Source organism: Epinephelus fuscoguttatus, linkage group LG4, assembly GCF_011397635.1.
Source record: "Epinephelus fuscoguttatus linkage group LG4, E.fuscoguttatus.final_Chr_v1".
Lineage (NCBI taxonomy): Eukaryota > Metazoa > Chordata > Actinopteri > Perciformes > Serranidae > Epinephelus > Epinephelus fuscoguttatus.
Genome location: NC_064755.1, coordinates 11,601,430 through 11,617,919, shown reverse-complemented (window position 1 = coordinate 11,617,919; position 16,490 = coordinate 11,601,430). Strand labels below are relative to the sequence as shown.

At 39.4% G+C, this 16,490-nt stretch overlaps 1 protein-coding gene across 1 annotated transcript; it reads right to left on the bottom strand.

Moving 5' to 3' along the window:
- Positions 1-3,237: 3,237 nt before the first annotated feature.
- LOC125887477 (probable E3 ubiquitin-protein ligase HERC4) lies at positions 3,238-14,431 on the bottom strand. Its single transcript, XM_049574326.1, has 23 exons — positions 14,173-14,431; positions 13,927-14,044; positions 13,733-13,809; positions 12,427-12,651; positions 12,171-12,262; positions 11,130-11,260; positions 10,858-10,982; positions 10,698-10,774; positions 10,494-10,612; positions 10,292-10,351; positions 10,075-10,180; positions 9,760-9,958; positions 7,914-8,062; positions 7,681-7,797; positions 7,422-7,520; positions 7,134-7,304; positions 6,871-7,017; positions 6,549-6,715; positions 6,362-6,428; positions 6,163-6,233; positions 5,037-5,220; positions 4,780-4,888; positions 3,238-3,928 (listed from the first exon to the last, which is right to left on the bottom strand). Exons 1-23 carry the CDS (start codon positions 14,393-14,395, stop codon positions 3,711-3,713), a joined length of 3,051 nt encoding a protein of 1,016 aa, XP_049430283.1. The 5' UTR covers positions 14,396-14,431; the 3' UTR covers positions 3,238-3,710.
- Positions 14,432-16,490: the final 2,059 nt, after the last annotated feature.

Genomic DNA, 16,490 nt, shown 5'->3' with positions numbered 1-16,490 from the left:
TAATGATTGAGCACTGGCAAAGGGACTTATGTTTTTAATTTGGCTTAGGTGAGATAGTCATGGTTGTATTTATTTTACTGCTGCTGAAAAATCTCGAAAAATCGCCAAAATGACACCATTTATCGTAGCCAGACACTTTAAAAACAGAAATTATAATTGGAGTTCATGTGAGACAAAGGCTTTTGTCAGAAAAAAATATTTCCAAATGTGAGCTTAAAATAGTGATATTTCATCAAAATCACATTATTCTACAACTCATTTAAAATTCAGTTCTATTATTATTCAAAAAAAAGTCTAATTTATTATTCATTCATTTTCTAACCGCTTCGTCCTCTTGAGGGTCGCGGGGGGGCTGGAGCCTATCCCAGCTGACATCGGGCGAGAGGCAGGGTACACCCTGGACAGGTCGCCAGACTATCGCAGGGCTGACACACTCACACTCACACCTACGGACAATTTAGAGTTACCAATTAACCTAGTCCCCAATCTGCATGTCTTTGGACTGTGGGAGGAAGCCGGAGTGCCCGGAGAGAACCCACACTGACACGGGGAGAACATGCAAACTCCGCACAGAAGGGCTCCCACGCCCGGGATCGAACCGGCAACCCTCTTGCTGTGAGGCGACAGTGCTAACCACCACACCACCGTGCTGCCCCTAATTTGTTATTTTAATACAAAAACAAAGCTGTGTTAAAGTGGCTCCTTTACAGTTTTGTGCTTAAGATGTGGACTGCAGTGGCCCGCTGTGTGTGTTTATCATTCTGGACACATTATAGGTGCTGCAGGGGAGAACGTTTTTGGCGCTTTGTAGCCTTTAAAGAAATAAAAAAGTATTATTATTATCATAACTACTACTACTAATGTGATTTTCTGATCGTCTATTAAGAGAAATAGTTTTAAAAAATCAATTTTTCATGGAACTCTACACATCATTAAACTATGGAAATACTGTATATTGACACAAAAACATTTATATTATATTATATGTCTTACTTACTTTCTTTTTTACATTCTTTATTTAAACAACAGAATTTAACAATGATGTAATGTTTAACATCCTTCAGACAAAGAACAAAATGAGGTTTATTATCGATAAACTCACATTTATGGATAAAATACTTTGCCAGACTGATTACCAAATTAATTCTAAAAAGTTTTGTCTGCTTGTGTACTTGATGAAGCCAAACACCACATTATTCCATAATAAGTCTTTACAGATATGGTCCATGAAAAATCTGGTCCTTCCAGAATTTCCTGGTTACTTACAAGGAAACTATAACTTTATAGTTTCTATAACTACATAGTTTTCTTGGTTACGTATTAAAATCTCTTTCTCACCTGCACGTCAGTAAAAGTCACTCAAATGCTCCCTTTTGCATTTGAGTGTGACACAAGCTGGTACATGCTACTGTAAAACCTGAATGCTGGTAAACTGAATTGTTGGAGAAAGACAAACAGTACCAAACAGTACCCTGGTACTGTGCATGCTGGCCCACTGTCCTGTACTGACTTCACTAAACTGAGCCACCATCTGCTACAAAGTCAATATGACAGTTCTGTTTTCTTTTTTACTAGCTGAGTTTAACATTTTACTCTCAGGTATACATAACACCAACAATATAATATAGGTACACCCAAAGCTAATTTTGCCAGGGTTTATGTGTAGCATTTATATAGCACCAGTGAAGATGAATCTAATGAAATACCTCCATAAAAGAAACTTGAGGGCCAGCAGCTCATATGTGACCGTAGTTTCCAGTAACAACAGCAGGTGGCACACTGACCCCGTGATGCAGGTCTGGTGTGTGAGGAGGAAGAAGGGCCCTCTCTTCACATGAAATCCTTAATCAGATACACAGCTGTTTGATGGATATTTACACAAAGTGTTTCTATTAAAGCAATAGAGGTATTTTGGGTTTAAACAGTGCAGGTGTAAAATCAGCATCAGCTTAAGTGCACACCATATAAATGATATTTTCACCACTTTACCTTACACACTAACTGATCAAGGCAGCAGTAGACCAGCAGCTCTCATGTTCTGCAAAGTAAAATAACTGTTTGTCATGGAGTCTGGTGGCTTTGTGATAACGGCTTCAGTTCTCTGTCAGAAAGGGCTGTCTGACAGCAAAGTAAAGCCATGAAATGTTCTACATATAACGTACACTTGAACTGACATTGTTTTTTTTTTCCAGCGGGACTGTTATTGGTTGCTAAAAACTAATCAACTGATTGTTTCATTTTATGTGTGTGCGCCGTGATTAAGTCTACATTTTTATGGAAGTTAGCCCGCTACAATTGTTGCAACCCAATGGCAATAGACACATGAAAATGGCCGAAGCTCTGACTATCCAGCTACAATGATTTGAATGGGAATATCCATTCTGCTTTCATTCTGTGCCTATGACTGAAGGATTGATTGAAGTGTAATAGATACATTTTAATTGAAGTGAATGTGGTTAACTGGCATATGCCCATATTCTGGGAGAATGTTGGTGCCAAAGGCGTATTTCACTCTTTTACCTTTTTTTTTTATTATTACATTTAATACATTTTTTTTTTTTAACTTAAACTGTAGAAATATTGTTTTTATAGTGATGCTCAATCTGATGACACAAAAACATTAAATACTGTATTCAGTACATGGCAACAGCAGCTGATTCTAGTTCAATCAAAACTTGATTTGACTCTCCTGTAAAATCTGATATAACACACTTACGCCTCTTTTGGCTCCAAGCCCTTGAAATGCCATTCATTTTTTTCCATTTATCATAATAACAATAACAAATTGTTGAATGCTGCTTCACATCCAATCCAATTTATCCACTCAACAGTGCAAGGGCAGGTAGTGTTTTAGGCTCCACCATCGAAGATAGCAAGTAATTCCTAATAAAAGCACATAAATATCTGCTCACATATACAGTGTGTAAATCTCCTTGTGTAAGTTGCATGATTTCACCTCAGCTTATATTAACACAGCTGACTACCTGCAGCAATAAGAATGAGGACAGTCCTTCAAGTTGCTGTTTGTTGTGTTTCTCTGAAAATGTCTTGTTTTTCTATCTTAACAATCACTGTATCAACTGGTGAACTGTAGCCTGTAGATAAACAAGAGATGCTGCAATTGAATTAAACCATTTACTTATAAACAGTTTCACAGTGCAGCGTTTAGCAGCTCTATCTCAAGGCATATCTATGTTGAGTTTTATTAGTAATTAATTCCACAGCTGAGAGGCAGAGGAGAATTTATACTTTATTGCACCACCATGAAAAATGTTACATGTTTCAAATATTTTACATTATTATATTTAAGTTTTGGGAAATCTCATTTGATAAACATAACAAACATGCATAGTCTTTATAACACAGAGGGGTATGCTTTACGTTCACATTTATTTTGTGCAGATTTTTATTCAACTTGGTCCCAGAATAACAAACTCTATCACACTCTTTATTATCTGAGGAGATGTAACACTTGTTAAAAGAAATATCATTAAATCACTTACTTAAGACTTCCCTGCAATGTATTTACAAACACTATACTATATATATCAGTGTTATACATTATGAGGCATGTGTTTTTTATTTACACCCAAACATGTGATTATTGCAGAGAGTTTAAAACCCTTGGTGTCTGCTTATACACAGGCAATGCTGTGTTACATGTTAAGTCCTCTGTTCAGTACAGAGACAGTCACAGTACAGTCCCACCATCACTCACAGATTCTTCTGTTTTTGCTCAGGGCCTCTGTCAGCATGGTTTTCATGATCTCTTTGCTTGAGTATAAGGGCAGCTCCAGGGCTGAGAAACATGTATGTGTTTCAGGGTACTGCTGGTCGTAGGAGAGGTCCTGGGCTGGGCTGACTTTGATTGTCATCTTGAACTTTTCCATGTCAAGAACAGGCACCTTGTCAAAACCAGTCACAAACCCTAGAGGAGGGAAAAGTGGCAATCAATGAGTTTCTTGCGTTTTCATTAATTTACGGTGTTTTGCACTGCCCTTCCCTGAGGTTAGAGTGAAAATTCAGACAAAATTTTATCACTGCTCATGTTAAGTAGAACAGTTGTTTTTCAAATCCACGCAACCATCGTTGTTGGTAATACATCATCTACTGTGCAAGTGTACTTCTCTCAAAAGCCTGGATACCAAGTTTACAGAGCAGTAAATGTGAAATCGTTATGACCCATCTAGACTGAAATAGCTCATGTTTGCATTTTACATTTCTGCAAACCAGAATTGTGGTACATTTTTTATGTTTCATATGTATCGGATCAATATTTCAAAAATAATGAGTATATGAGCTGACTTTGTAATGTGGAGGAGACAGTGCCAGGTGGGTGGTGTGTCAAGCAGGTGGGATGCCTGTGAAGTGGCAGACCACAGTTTGAGACCAACAAACAACAAAACTGGTTGTGTTGTGTGTTAGTTAGTCATCACTGTGTTTCAAGACGGGATAGTGCCACCGGAACTGGGTATTTTAAGCTCAAAGATGATCTTTTCCTCACCATAACCAAGTGGTTTTAGTGGCTAAACCTAACCACTTTGACCACAGTGTTGTTGAAATGTAAAGTTTCACCATATTCACCACATAATAACGTACAAAGGTAACATATCCACGGTTTGTGAAAAAGTACGATGCCAGTATTTTTTACCAGTGATTGGGTTGATTAGTTGCCTTCCCTTGATTCAGCTCATACGTATATAGCAAATCTAGTCTTGCAGATTTACAATAAAATACATTGTGATAGCTTTTATATGTAGAATCAGGTATAATACTTACAAAGGAAAGCTTTCCTCTGATCCTCAGTTAGTTCGTCAAAAACCTCCCAAAACATCTGTATGGTGGGGTGTGGTGGTGTGGTATTGAACTCCCCCTCATAACCTGTGTTCTAATAACAGTGAAGTAGACTGTTACGATTACTTCTGTTACAGACTTTTACAACTGTTCGTAACATTTAAATCAAGCACGAAGAAGCGATAAATCTGTTGCAGTTGGAGAGAAATAAGACCATGAGAAGCTCTTGTTTTGGACTGTACCTGTTTCAGCTTTGCCCAGTCATGGAAGTCTTTGCCCACCAGCACTTCCTGCAGCTCCTTTGGTCTGAAGAGCTTCACCAAATCCCGGTCACACACCTGGAAGAAGCCTTGCTTGAACTCCTGAAACACACCCTCCACTGATGCATTGAAGGCATGATTCACGTAGGCATCCACAAACTCCTTCCTGTTTAGCAAATTAAAGTTTTGAGTAAACAAAAAGGTCCGCAAAGTGAGATTCTGGACCTCATTCTCTCTCTTTTACATGCCACCCCTTGGACACATGATTAGTAGACATAATAGCTCTTCATTTCTATGCAGATGATATGCAATTGTATCTTCCAGTCCTAAAAACTCTACTTATAGTAGCAGTTTGGCTGCCCTAGCGGATTGCTTTGAAGATATTAGGCTTTGCATCCCATACTGTCAGCTCAATCAGCAAAAGACTGTATTAAAATGTTTGCAGATGATTAAATGACTTTTTAAAATAGGTGCTGATTATAGAGTTACAAAAGTAAAGACCGATAAATTGAAATGAAATGACAGCATGAGTAACATTCTCCAGGTCAGACAAAGAAAGAAATACTTTGATTTAACACACATTTCTTAACAGGTAAAAGACCTGTGATTAGTGATTTTTTACAGAGGGGTTATTCAGTCTTGTTTTTATCACTTAAGAAGTACATTAACTTTGCTGTCTCTCATGTCCTTTATTTAAGAGGGCTTTTTAAAAAAAAAAAACAGCTGAGAAAATGCAGCCAAAGGGTCAGACCTGAACCCAGGCCTAAGCCTTTCAAAACATGGGGTACATGCACAAAATAAGCTGTGTCTTTTTTTCACTCGCTTTCAAAGCAAAATGCACACGCTAGCCAGGTCAAAATCATTACTACATGAGGTGGTGTTGCTTTAGAAAACACAGTCTTTATTCTGGTCAACTCTACTGCTTTTGTCCACAGGGCACAACAAAATCAACACAAAATGAAGCTTTAAATGACTGAATTATTATGTCTCTGGGTTATATTTTCAAGTTGTAGGTACGCCTGTACCTACTTATTAAATGGTTTCTTGAAGTCATAGTCAAATGACAAAACACAAAAGAAAGTAACAAAAGTACACACATGGTCCTTACTTATTTTGACCTGTCACTGGCTTCTCAGGATTTTCAGGATCAAGGGCAACCTCTGTCCCATCCCAGTTGATCTGTTGATCAGGTATGAGAAAGAAAAAGATTGTGATATCACTGCTTTGGAAAATGATAACAGATTGTCAGCTGGATATCAGACAGAGGATAAATGAGACAAACTTTTGAATATCTGTAAAACACATACAAAAAAATCCATGTAGAGGTTTTCTATGACATCATCTTCGTAGTCTTCCAGGATGTTCAGCAGACTCCTTGAAACACAATAAAAGGAAAAATATTGAACTTCAAAAATGTTTTACAGTTTTTACAGTATGCTATGAGAAATCAGCACCAATAATAAAAAAAAACTTTACACATCAATTTCCTCTTACTCTCCAACAGATGGGCTGAACTCCATCATATCGCTCAGTGAAGGCTTAACACCCAGCAGCTTCTTGAACAGAGCCAGTGGGAAGGGTAAGTGTATGATGCACTTGTTGTACAAAGCCAATCCACACAGAACTCCAAACTGGAAGTATCGCTGGTCCTCTTGTGTTGGCTGGCATTGATGGAAGAGACAATTAATATCAGAAAAACAGAAAATAGGATGATAATTTCTTCTGAGGTAGGACCTTGAGAACTGAACTGACTATTATTTCATAATTACGTATTACCATCAAAAGGAAAACCATTAAGTGTTTTCCTGTGTCTTACTTTGGAGGGGAACCATGCCAGCGTTTTGGAGTTGTTGAACATGAACATCCCAGACTCAGCTGACACCATCTCATGAAAAACTTCATAAAAAAAGTCTTTCATATAGAGTGGTATATCATCAAATGTCAAGTTTTCACCCCAATCAACCTAGAAGACAAAAAGGCATAAAGTATTCCTCCTGGTACAGAAGCTTACACAAAAGTAACACAGTCATAATGCAAGTTTTCTAGTGTGACTTTAACAATCAGAATCGAAATGTTTACCACAAGTGGAAACTTGTAGTGACTGTGATGAGCAGCAGCCAGTTGTTTAAAGGTGTCCTCCAAAACCGATGCTCGCCTCACGTCCAGTTTTAGGAGCACATCTTTAGGCGGCGGTTGAGCGAAACCAAATTCCAAAAAGAAATCCAACAATTTGCGATGAAGTGCCTCCACCTGGAATGGACAGCAAACTTCATTGTGAGGCTTAAACAGGGAACAAGTATTCTATTATACAACAATATTGTATGTGTAAAAGCTAGCTCTCATGAGGCACAGTTCAGGGCTTCATACCTTGGTGCAATCAGCATTCAGGTCAAAAACAAATTTCTTTGACTCCAGATCCATCACAGTCGGAAAGCTACAGAGGATAAGTGGCTCAGCATGCCCATTCTACAAGGAAAAAACCCAAACATGTTAAAGACAATCATTGAAGATCACAGATTAATGAAAGGCCAGTGGCTGAAAAGTGACAGAAACAAAGACGGAGACAGACGGAGGGACAGTGTCATGGCTTTAGCTCACAAACTATTTAGCCATGTGTTTTTTTTACCTTGCGTTTTGACCGTAAACGCCAAAGCCGTAGATCCTCCTGAAGAAAGTCTTTCTCAATAGACAAACAGAAATCACTGTCTGGCATTTTTTGAGGTTCTGCAATCCTGCTGTTGGCCTTTAAAACAAGTTTTACATTCATTAGGTGAAATGTTCATCAAAGTAAAAAGTAGGAAAGAAGGATTACTGATTTAGAATTATGCTGTAAGATTACATCTTATAACTGATACTAACATTGTACATGTACTGGAGGACTAGCAGCAGGTTTCTGACTCCAGAGTTGCGGGGAACACACTCAGAAGACAGGATCATTGACAGGGCGTGCTTCCACACCTTAACATGTCTAACCATGGTGGAGGGTGACAGTGAGGACCACCAGTCCCCTGAAGAAGACAACATGGAGATTTGCAGACATTAGTTGCAGGAAACATTTCATAACTGAGTGGATGTCAAGGACATACCTTTGACCTATTTAAGTTATTATCCTTGATTTTCAGTGTTGGTTGATTTTACCAGGGTTACAGCAAGTGTGGTTTCCTTACACTCAGGCAGTTTGTTTGTCAGGAATACCACAGAAGTGCAGCTGGTGCATTTATTCACAGTCCAGCTCAACAAACTCACATTGTTTTAAGTAATCAAGATGTCGGTCAATAATAATTACAACTGCAATCTGATTTCATGCTGCACACAGCTTGAGTAGTTTTACCCACAACAGCAGGCCACAGTACAGTTGGTTATCCTGCTGAGGAGTTGGAGGTGTGCAGCCTGTCGTCTCCTCCTTCTGCAATATTCATTCCATGTACATTTAGCAATTAGTTCTTGGTAGTGGCGGAGTCCGCCATGTGTTGTCTCTGGATCACAGCCTGACTCTTTACTGTTAATGCTCTTTTTTAAGTAAGTGCCATTACTGCTGTTTCTTCACACAAAAACACACAGTCTCTTCATCAACGGGGAGAAGGTGGAGGAGGTGGAGTCTTCCAAATATCTTGGCATCACACTGGACAATAACCTCAGCTTCAATCAACACACCACGGACATTTACAAACACTGCCAACAGAGACTCACGGCTATACGCAAACTCCTCCTCCTTCTGTACCGCAACATTGCTGAGCCGGTTCTGTTGTATAGTGCCATCTGCTTCTTCCCCATGCTCACTGTTGTTAATAGAAACAAACTTTTGAAAGTAACCCATCTGGCAAGCAAAATCATTGGCTTAACTACTCCTAACCTATCTGACAGTGTCACCTCATCTCTGACCCGTAAAGCACTTGCAATCACACAGGACCCTGACCATCCACTCCACCAATACTTCATTCCCCTCCCCTCCGGCCGTAGGTACAGGCTACCTCTGTGCAAAAAAGCCAAGTTCAACAAGAGTTTCATTCCTGCAGCTATACATGCCCTAAATGTATGAATAACATCTGTCTGACAATGTTCCAGCTTGTGGTGTGTTTGTATGTCTATGTAATTGTCAACGTCATGTAACCCCCGTTTGTCTGTTAATGTTTTTGCACTGACTGTAAAAAGAATTTCCTTGCAAAGGACTAAATAAACTAAACTAAACTTACACACACACACACACATATATGATGGAGAAGTGATTGAGGTCAGTGCTAACTGCGATGACAAATATACTGCATTTCCTGTGACAGCTTCACAATAGTTTTTCCTGTTGCATGCTTGTAATCTGAAGAAACAGCAGCAATGGCAGTAACATAACACAGCCATGATGTAAAGAGAGTAAATAATAAAGAGTGAGGTTGTTGTATAAATGAGATCAAATTGTGCAGGATTACATGCATGCATCATTTCCTGTGTATTCCTCATGCTGGATCCAAAACAGGAATGGCGGACTCTGCCATTACCAATTATAACTTATATCTGATTGTAAATACATTGAATGACGACTGCAGAAAATATGCCAACAATAACTTGTAATAAAAATAGTTTGATTTTATGACTCAAACTCAAAGATTGCAACTTGAATATGTAATATAATATATTCAATGTATTTATAATATATATTTAAAAAACAATAACGTAAAAATAATGATGATGTAACATGTGGTGGTGACAGTACCTATGACCTGCAGGCTGTCAGCAGACAAGTTTACTACAGCAGCAGCGACCACCTCAGCAAGCTTTGTGCTTGTTTGACGCCGTTTGTGTCTCTGGGTTGCACGTAGGAGCTCATTGAGAAGCAGGAAGATCCTCAATCCCTCGACACTCACTGGCTTCTTATCAAGAGAGGGAAGCAGGTGTAGGACAGCAGCCTCGACCTGTTTGAAAAGCAAAAGAGAAATATCGGGAATACATTTTTAACTGTAGCACTTAAATGAATAACTTTGAGAAAACAAAACCTTTCCTACACATTACAGACATTTCAGTTTCATACCTCTGCAAAAACATCATCCTTCTTCACCAGTTTCTTGAAAGCAAGTCGTGCAAGTTTCAAGTTCAAGCCAGAGTACTTTGGTGAGGTCTGGAAATGTTTGTCTTTGCTAAAACACAAAGAAGAAAAGACAAAGCTTAAAGACAAAGCTTAAATCCATATCATCAGCTCTGAGAGGCTGTGCTGAAGTAAAGATAATGCACAGAAACGCTATGTTTACCTTTGCTCAAGAAAGCTTGCATTCACACAGGATACAGAGGAAAACATCTTGTGAATTTGCCTGCAAAGATTCAACAGTTTTAGTCCACTGCACTGAGAAAACAGGGTTAATAGCTTGTCATCCAGATGAAAATCAAATGAATGAGAGTTATAAAACATCAGGCTATTTAACATACTGAAAACTGCAGATGCAATACACTTACTGTTTTATCTTTTTCCATGACTTTAAGTCACATTCAGCGGTCCATTTCTCAATCATGTTGTCGAGACAATGCTGTGTTACATTGTTGACACTGTCAGTGTTTGACTCCTCATGAATGTCCTGTGAAATAAACAAGATGAGATGAGGTTCACATCATTATAACCCCGACCATCATGGTCTGCACCGTGTGTATGTGTGCTGGTACCTCATTAGATGTGCATGTTGCAAATGAACAGTTTCCTCCTGCGAAGATGTTTCTAATTTTAGCATCATCAGCGGTGCCTGAAATAATAATGGATAAAGTGTAAGTTCTTTTGTGAAACCATTCAATGCATTCACATGATTTATTTTACTTATCTAGTTACCCTGTGGCAGTTGAACAGGTAGCGGCACAGATGGATGACTCTCCTCTCCATGTCCCAGCTGCCCCTGCTCTCCACACCCGAAGGAGTAGACCTTCTTTGAGTCCGTCAACACTAATGTGTGATGTCTGAAGAGGTGGTATATTACAAACAACATTTTAATGTCATCAGAGACATGAATGCCTTTTGATTGACAACTTTCATAAACATAGGCTTGATTGGAGCAGCCTCCAGGCCTCTTTAACTACTGCATTATGAAAGGTAATACACTGTACCGTCCACAAGCAATCCTGGTGACCTTTGCCCCCCAGAGCTCTGCAACAAGCCGAGGTCGTAGTTCATCGCTGAATGAGTTGTGCCCAAGCTGTCCATACTGACCAGAGCCAAATGTAAACACTGCACCAGTCTGATGAAGCAACAGCATCACCACAATTAAAGTCCCCCTTAAGTTTATTTTTCCTTTTTTGCTTTTTTTTTAAAAAATTGTTTTGGTTTTTATGCTACAGCTAGCTAGCTAGCTAGCTAACCAACCGCTGTCAGGACTACTCACAAGCTAACGTTAGCCACTGGAATGTTTGCTATTTGCCTACGAGCTAACACCACATTTCAGCTGAAAGTGTTGCCTATGGTTGACTTGCTTCAATGTAGGGCTGCAATGATTAGTCGACTAATCATTGACTTATCAACTATTAAAATAATCGTTGACTATTTTAGTAGTCAACTAATGGGTTTGAGTCATTTTTCATAGAAAAGTACTACAAAAGTACCCCAAAATACTCTTATTGCAGCTTCTTACGTTCAAAGCGGCTTTACACACTCTCCCATAACGGTGAACTAAAACCCTTTGGCGTGAGTACGAAACAAGACATTAGATGACATAATTTGGGGTTTGGGAGAGACAGACCGACATTTTGTAATATTTTAACACATTTGTTGATAAAATGATTAGTCGACCAATCGAAGGAATAATCGACAGATTAGTCCACAATGAAAATAATCGTTAGTTGCAGCCCTGCTTCAATGTTTTAAAGATGAAGTATTTAACGTTCCACACTAATATTTTCACCACAGGGGCCTTCAAAAATGGCCATTGGATTAAATGATGAATCATTTAAAACCTATTGCATCATTCCATTTGTATACAAGTGTTATTTGGTGAGTAAATTCATAGAGAAAGAGTCTTTTTCCAGCAATAAAATGTGTGTGGTTGTTGGTTACAACATCAGAATATTTAAAAACTTTCCAGTAACATTTAATGTGATATCTAAAAGTTACAAAGGACCAGCTGAGGAAAAATAACAAATCAGGAATCAAACCTTTGTCAAAACAGCAGTGTGATCCTTTCCACAGGAGATGTGAATAGATTTCTTCATGTTCAGACAATGAACAGGAGTCGGTGTATTTCTGTCTACAGAGACAAAATTAACCTTCAGGTTTACATGTCATGGAAATACTGCAGTATGAATAAGTTTGTTATTGTTTAAAGAAATCATCTTTAAAGATGTGTAAAAGAGACAAGTTGAATAAAGAAACAAGTAAAGCAAATAGAAATCTAACTTGTTCCTACTGTACCTTTTGTGTCTCCCAGCCCGAGCTGTCCACAGTTGTTTCTGCCCCAGCCGAACACACCTCCAGAGACAGAGAGGGCGAAGCTCTGCTCTCCCCCTGCAGCAATCTGGACCAGGGGTATCGCTGACAGAGATCGGAGATGTTGTGGTGGTGAACTGGCGCCGAGCTTCCTCCTCCCCAGACCCAGCTGGCCCCTGGAGTCCTGGCCCCATGTATACACCTGACCATCTGCAGAGAAATCACCATGACTCTGTTAGCTCAGTAGTGCAGTCTACAAAACTATGATCTGCTTTGTCAAACACTTTCCTGACATCAGCCACTGCTGGTGCATAATTTATTGTCTTCTACACAAAAGTTAAGGTTTACAATATCTAGTTTTGTCACATGTCAATGCACTGACTTATTCAATTCTATGTACTGAATGCTGATAGTATAAAGTAAATACAGACATCAATCAGTGACATCATCACCATATGTTTGTTGTTGAAGGAAAAAGAAATGCAAATTTGCAGTGTTGTACCGTCATAATGAGTTTATTTTGAAAGCGACTGTATGTAAACATTAAATTTCCTGTGAAAACAGAAGTGTATCTTGAAAGAAGACAATGCATGTAACGGGCAGAACTCGACACGGTGTCCAAGAACGTCAACAACTAATGCACCCAGGGTACCTTGCAAGTCGTATGTGGACTTGGAAAGTCCATGACCAGAACATCAATATGTGACAAGGTCGGAGTGAGAATGTGTTGCCTAAATCATACATACTGGACCTTTAATACATAGAGTTGTATTCACCCCCACTGTTTTTGGGTGGAGACTAGTCTGAGTGGACGGAAGTTCGCTGCATGGATCAGCCTCTCATTGGGCGGAACGAGCCACCCGCTGAAGTCCCGCCCTACCACCTCCGGTTGTGTAGCAGTTTTCAACCGTTTTCATCACGTCCTTTACTAACTTTTGCAGTGTTTGATCTTGCTGGGATGTAGCCATTTTTCTGCCATGGTTCGTGTCCTGTAGGCGATATTTTTGTGGGCGTGTTAAACCAAAACCTGTTTCCCCCCGGCAATATTTTTGCAAGCGCAGCGTTGCTGTGGCACCGTCCAGAACGATCGTGATTGCTTGAAAGAAGTACAAGCAGCCAGGGCATTTTTTCCTCCAATCTTAAAAAGAGAGTCGGCCCAGCCAGACCGAGACACAACGCTCAGATATACAGTAAATATCTCCAAACCTTGACGCATAAAGCCACACCTATTTGCATGACTGGATACCAGATCTTGAACGTCAGTAGCAGTTTACGATGCACTTTACTGTACCTTTGGTCAGGGCGACTGAATGCTGGCTCCCACAAGCAACCTGAGATACCACTATGTTACACAAAGCTTCCACAGGCCTGAGAGAAACAGAGACAGAAAACAACAGAGCTCAAATATATAACTCACAGCTGATTAACGTTTTTTTTAGTCATATTTTACAAAATTGCCGACACATAATTTTAGTTTCTTCTTACCTAGGAATGTAAGTGTGAGTTGTGTCCACACAGAGAACTTTCCCTGTCTCAGACAGCAGTGTGACCAGATCATCACCACAACTCACAGCCTCAATCTTCTCCTTAAACTTCACAAACTCTGAAAGAACACAGGACACATTACGTGATGCAGCGGTTTATGTGTCATCATTACTGCAAATAAAGAGTTTTAACTTGTTTTATATGAATAAATACATGCAATAACAGATCATCAAGACTGATACTCACTCTGCTTTCCTCTGACTCTTCTCCCATCTTTGCTCTCATTTGTGCGAATGATGAAGGAGTTTCCATTACTTTTGACAAAAGCCAGCACATTGTCACCTGCCGACAGATCCGTGATGTGATAACCGAGGTTTACATGACAGACCCCATCATCTGTTGTACTGTCGATATGTGAGCCATCCTTTAACCGAAAGCCCCGCTGACTGTCCTCTCCCCATGAAAACATGTTGTCACAGTGCTCTGCAGCACCGACAGCTGATTTGTAGGACTCAGAAACGAAACTTACAGTGAACACAAACTCTGCTGGGAGGAATGGAAAACGAAACCTAAACACAGCAGCATGATGAAAAACGACAACAAGCAGAGTCACGCTGACACACCGAGTCAGAAATGGTTATTTATTACCTTTAAATGGAGACAAATGAAAGTGAAACTACGGATAGCTATAGAATATAGATGCTTATTAAACTTAAAAGTGTGTTTTTGTGTCACACTACATCAGAGTCGTCATTTGTGGGCGTCACAGGTGGTTATGGGTGCATATGGTTGAATGTGCAGATTGTATGTTTTGGTGAAAGAAAGTGACAGTCATCCGCTTTTCTTCTAGTTTCATTTCATTTGCAGAGAGAGAGCACTGAGGGCGGTATTGAGACACTGTCCTAGAGAAGTTGCTATCAGAGATGGGTGTTTGTGTTTGCTAAGTTTAGGAAAGAGTCAAGGTTTGGGTTAAAATGAAGAGATTTCTTTCAGAGAGGGGCAAACTTCCCCCATGTGCACACAGAGGAGGGCAGTCAGGATGAAGAGACTTTGCGTCATTTTGTTCAGTGGGAAATATAGTCTGTCAAAAACTGACATCCGAATGTGCTTAAATCAGGGTAGCTCATTCTGACAATAATCAAAATAGTTAGGAGCAGTATTGACCATAGTGTAAATACTGTGAATGAGGTCCTCCTGTCAGGTAGGATCTATTTCTCAGAATATACCCATCCTTCCCCATCTTATTCCTCTTAGCTCACCCTGAGCAGATGACTGTCAGAACACAGACATATAAAAGTCCTCATTTAACAATGAAAGACCTACACTGGATGTGATGTGATCTGCAGGCTGGCAGCCAGAATATTCAACACAGTTTATTCAGCAGTCCAAAGGAACACTGGATGGTGCTGTTTTGTGTTTTAAGCAGAGACAAGGCTAAATCAGATTTCTTCATACCAACTCAAATATCTTTCACGTTCTTTACATTTCCATCATGCCTGTGATGTAATGCAGGCATGTTGATGGATGTGCCTGTCCAAGGTTGTTGGGTTGTCCTACTGTTTGTTGTTTTTAGCAGTTTTGTCCCTGTAGGCTAAATGTATTTCATGTTAGGAGAGATTTAAACCAATCAGGAGTGATCCTCTATTGGGATCCACAGAGCATAAAGGCTACAGTATGTTGCTATGTTAATCTTTTCAGTCTGCACATCACATAATACTTATGTTACTTTATTAAATGTCACTATCTTTATGCCTCTGTGCTGACGATAGCTATAGCTGGAGGCATTATGTTTCCAAGTCGTCCGTCCATTCGTACGTCCCATTCTCAAAAATGCCTTGAGGGAATTTCTCCAAATCTTGTACTTAGACTCAGCAATGAACTGATGAGATTTTGGTGATCAGAGGTCAAAGGTCACATTGTCTAGTGAACAAGACATCTCAAGACTAACTTGATGGAAATTTCTTTAAATTTGATACAGACGTCGACTTGGATTGAACAATAAGCTGATTAGAATTTGGCGGTCCAAGGTCAAAGGTTAAGGTCAGTGTGGCCTCACAAAACATGTTTTTGGATATACCAGTAACTCAATAATTCCTTCGCTAATCATGACAAAACCTCACACCAATGTCTAATAGGATATAATGATGAAGTGATGACATTTTATATCCAAAAGGTCAAAGGTCAACCTGACTGTGACATCATAATATTCTGCATAAAACACTGTGGATCATTACTCAACATCACATTTTAGGAACCGAAGAAGAGACATCTGGTCAGATACTGAACTGGTGACACTAATTTTGAAACTGTGCTGATTGTATAGAACTTAAAGTGTGTGAAGCGTTCATGTTTGCACAGACATGGATGTAAACTGGAAGACAAACTTGATTGGTCATTCGTAAGACCCAAAAACCTCTGTGGCTGTTCACATAGAAAGTAAAATATTGTGAAATTAACTTGATAACTTCAATATTGATTTAATATTAACATGTAAAATGCCTGTTTATTGTGAAAGACAACAAGACTATTTTTGATGGAACAGCTCCCCCGTGTGGTCATTTATA

What these genes read in the sequence shown, in the direction of transcription:
- LOC125887477 (XM_049574326.1), bottom strand. Translation starts at nt 14,395, where the DNA reads ATGTTTTCATGGGGAGAGGACAGTCAGCGGGGCTTTCGGTTAAAGGAT. An exon ending in GCAAGCTTTCTTGAGCAAAG is followed by an intron (nt 10,181 to 10,291) that starts GTAAACATAGCG and finishes TTTGTGTTTTAG; the next exon opens with CAAAGACAAACATTTCCAGA. An exon ending in GTTTACGGTCAAAACGCAAG is followed by an intron (nt 7,521 to 7,680) that starts GTAAAAAAAACA and finishes TTTTCCTTGTAG; the next exon opens with AATGGGCATGCTGAGCCACT.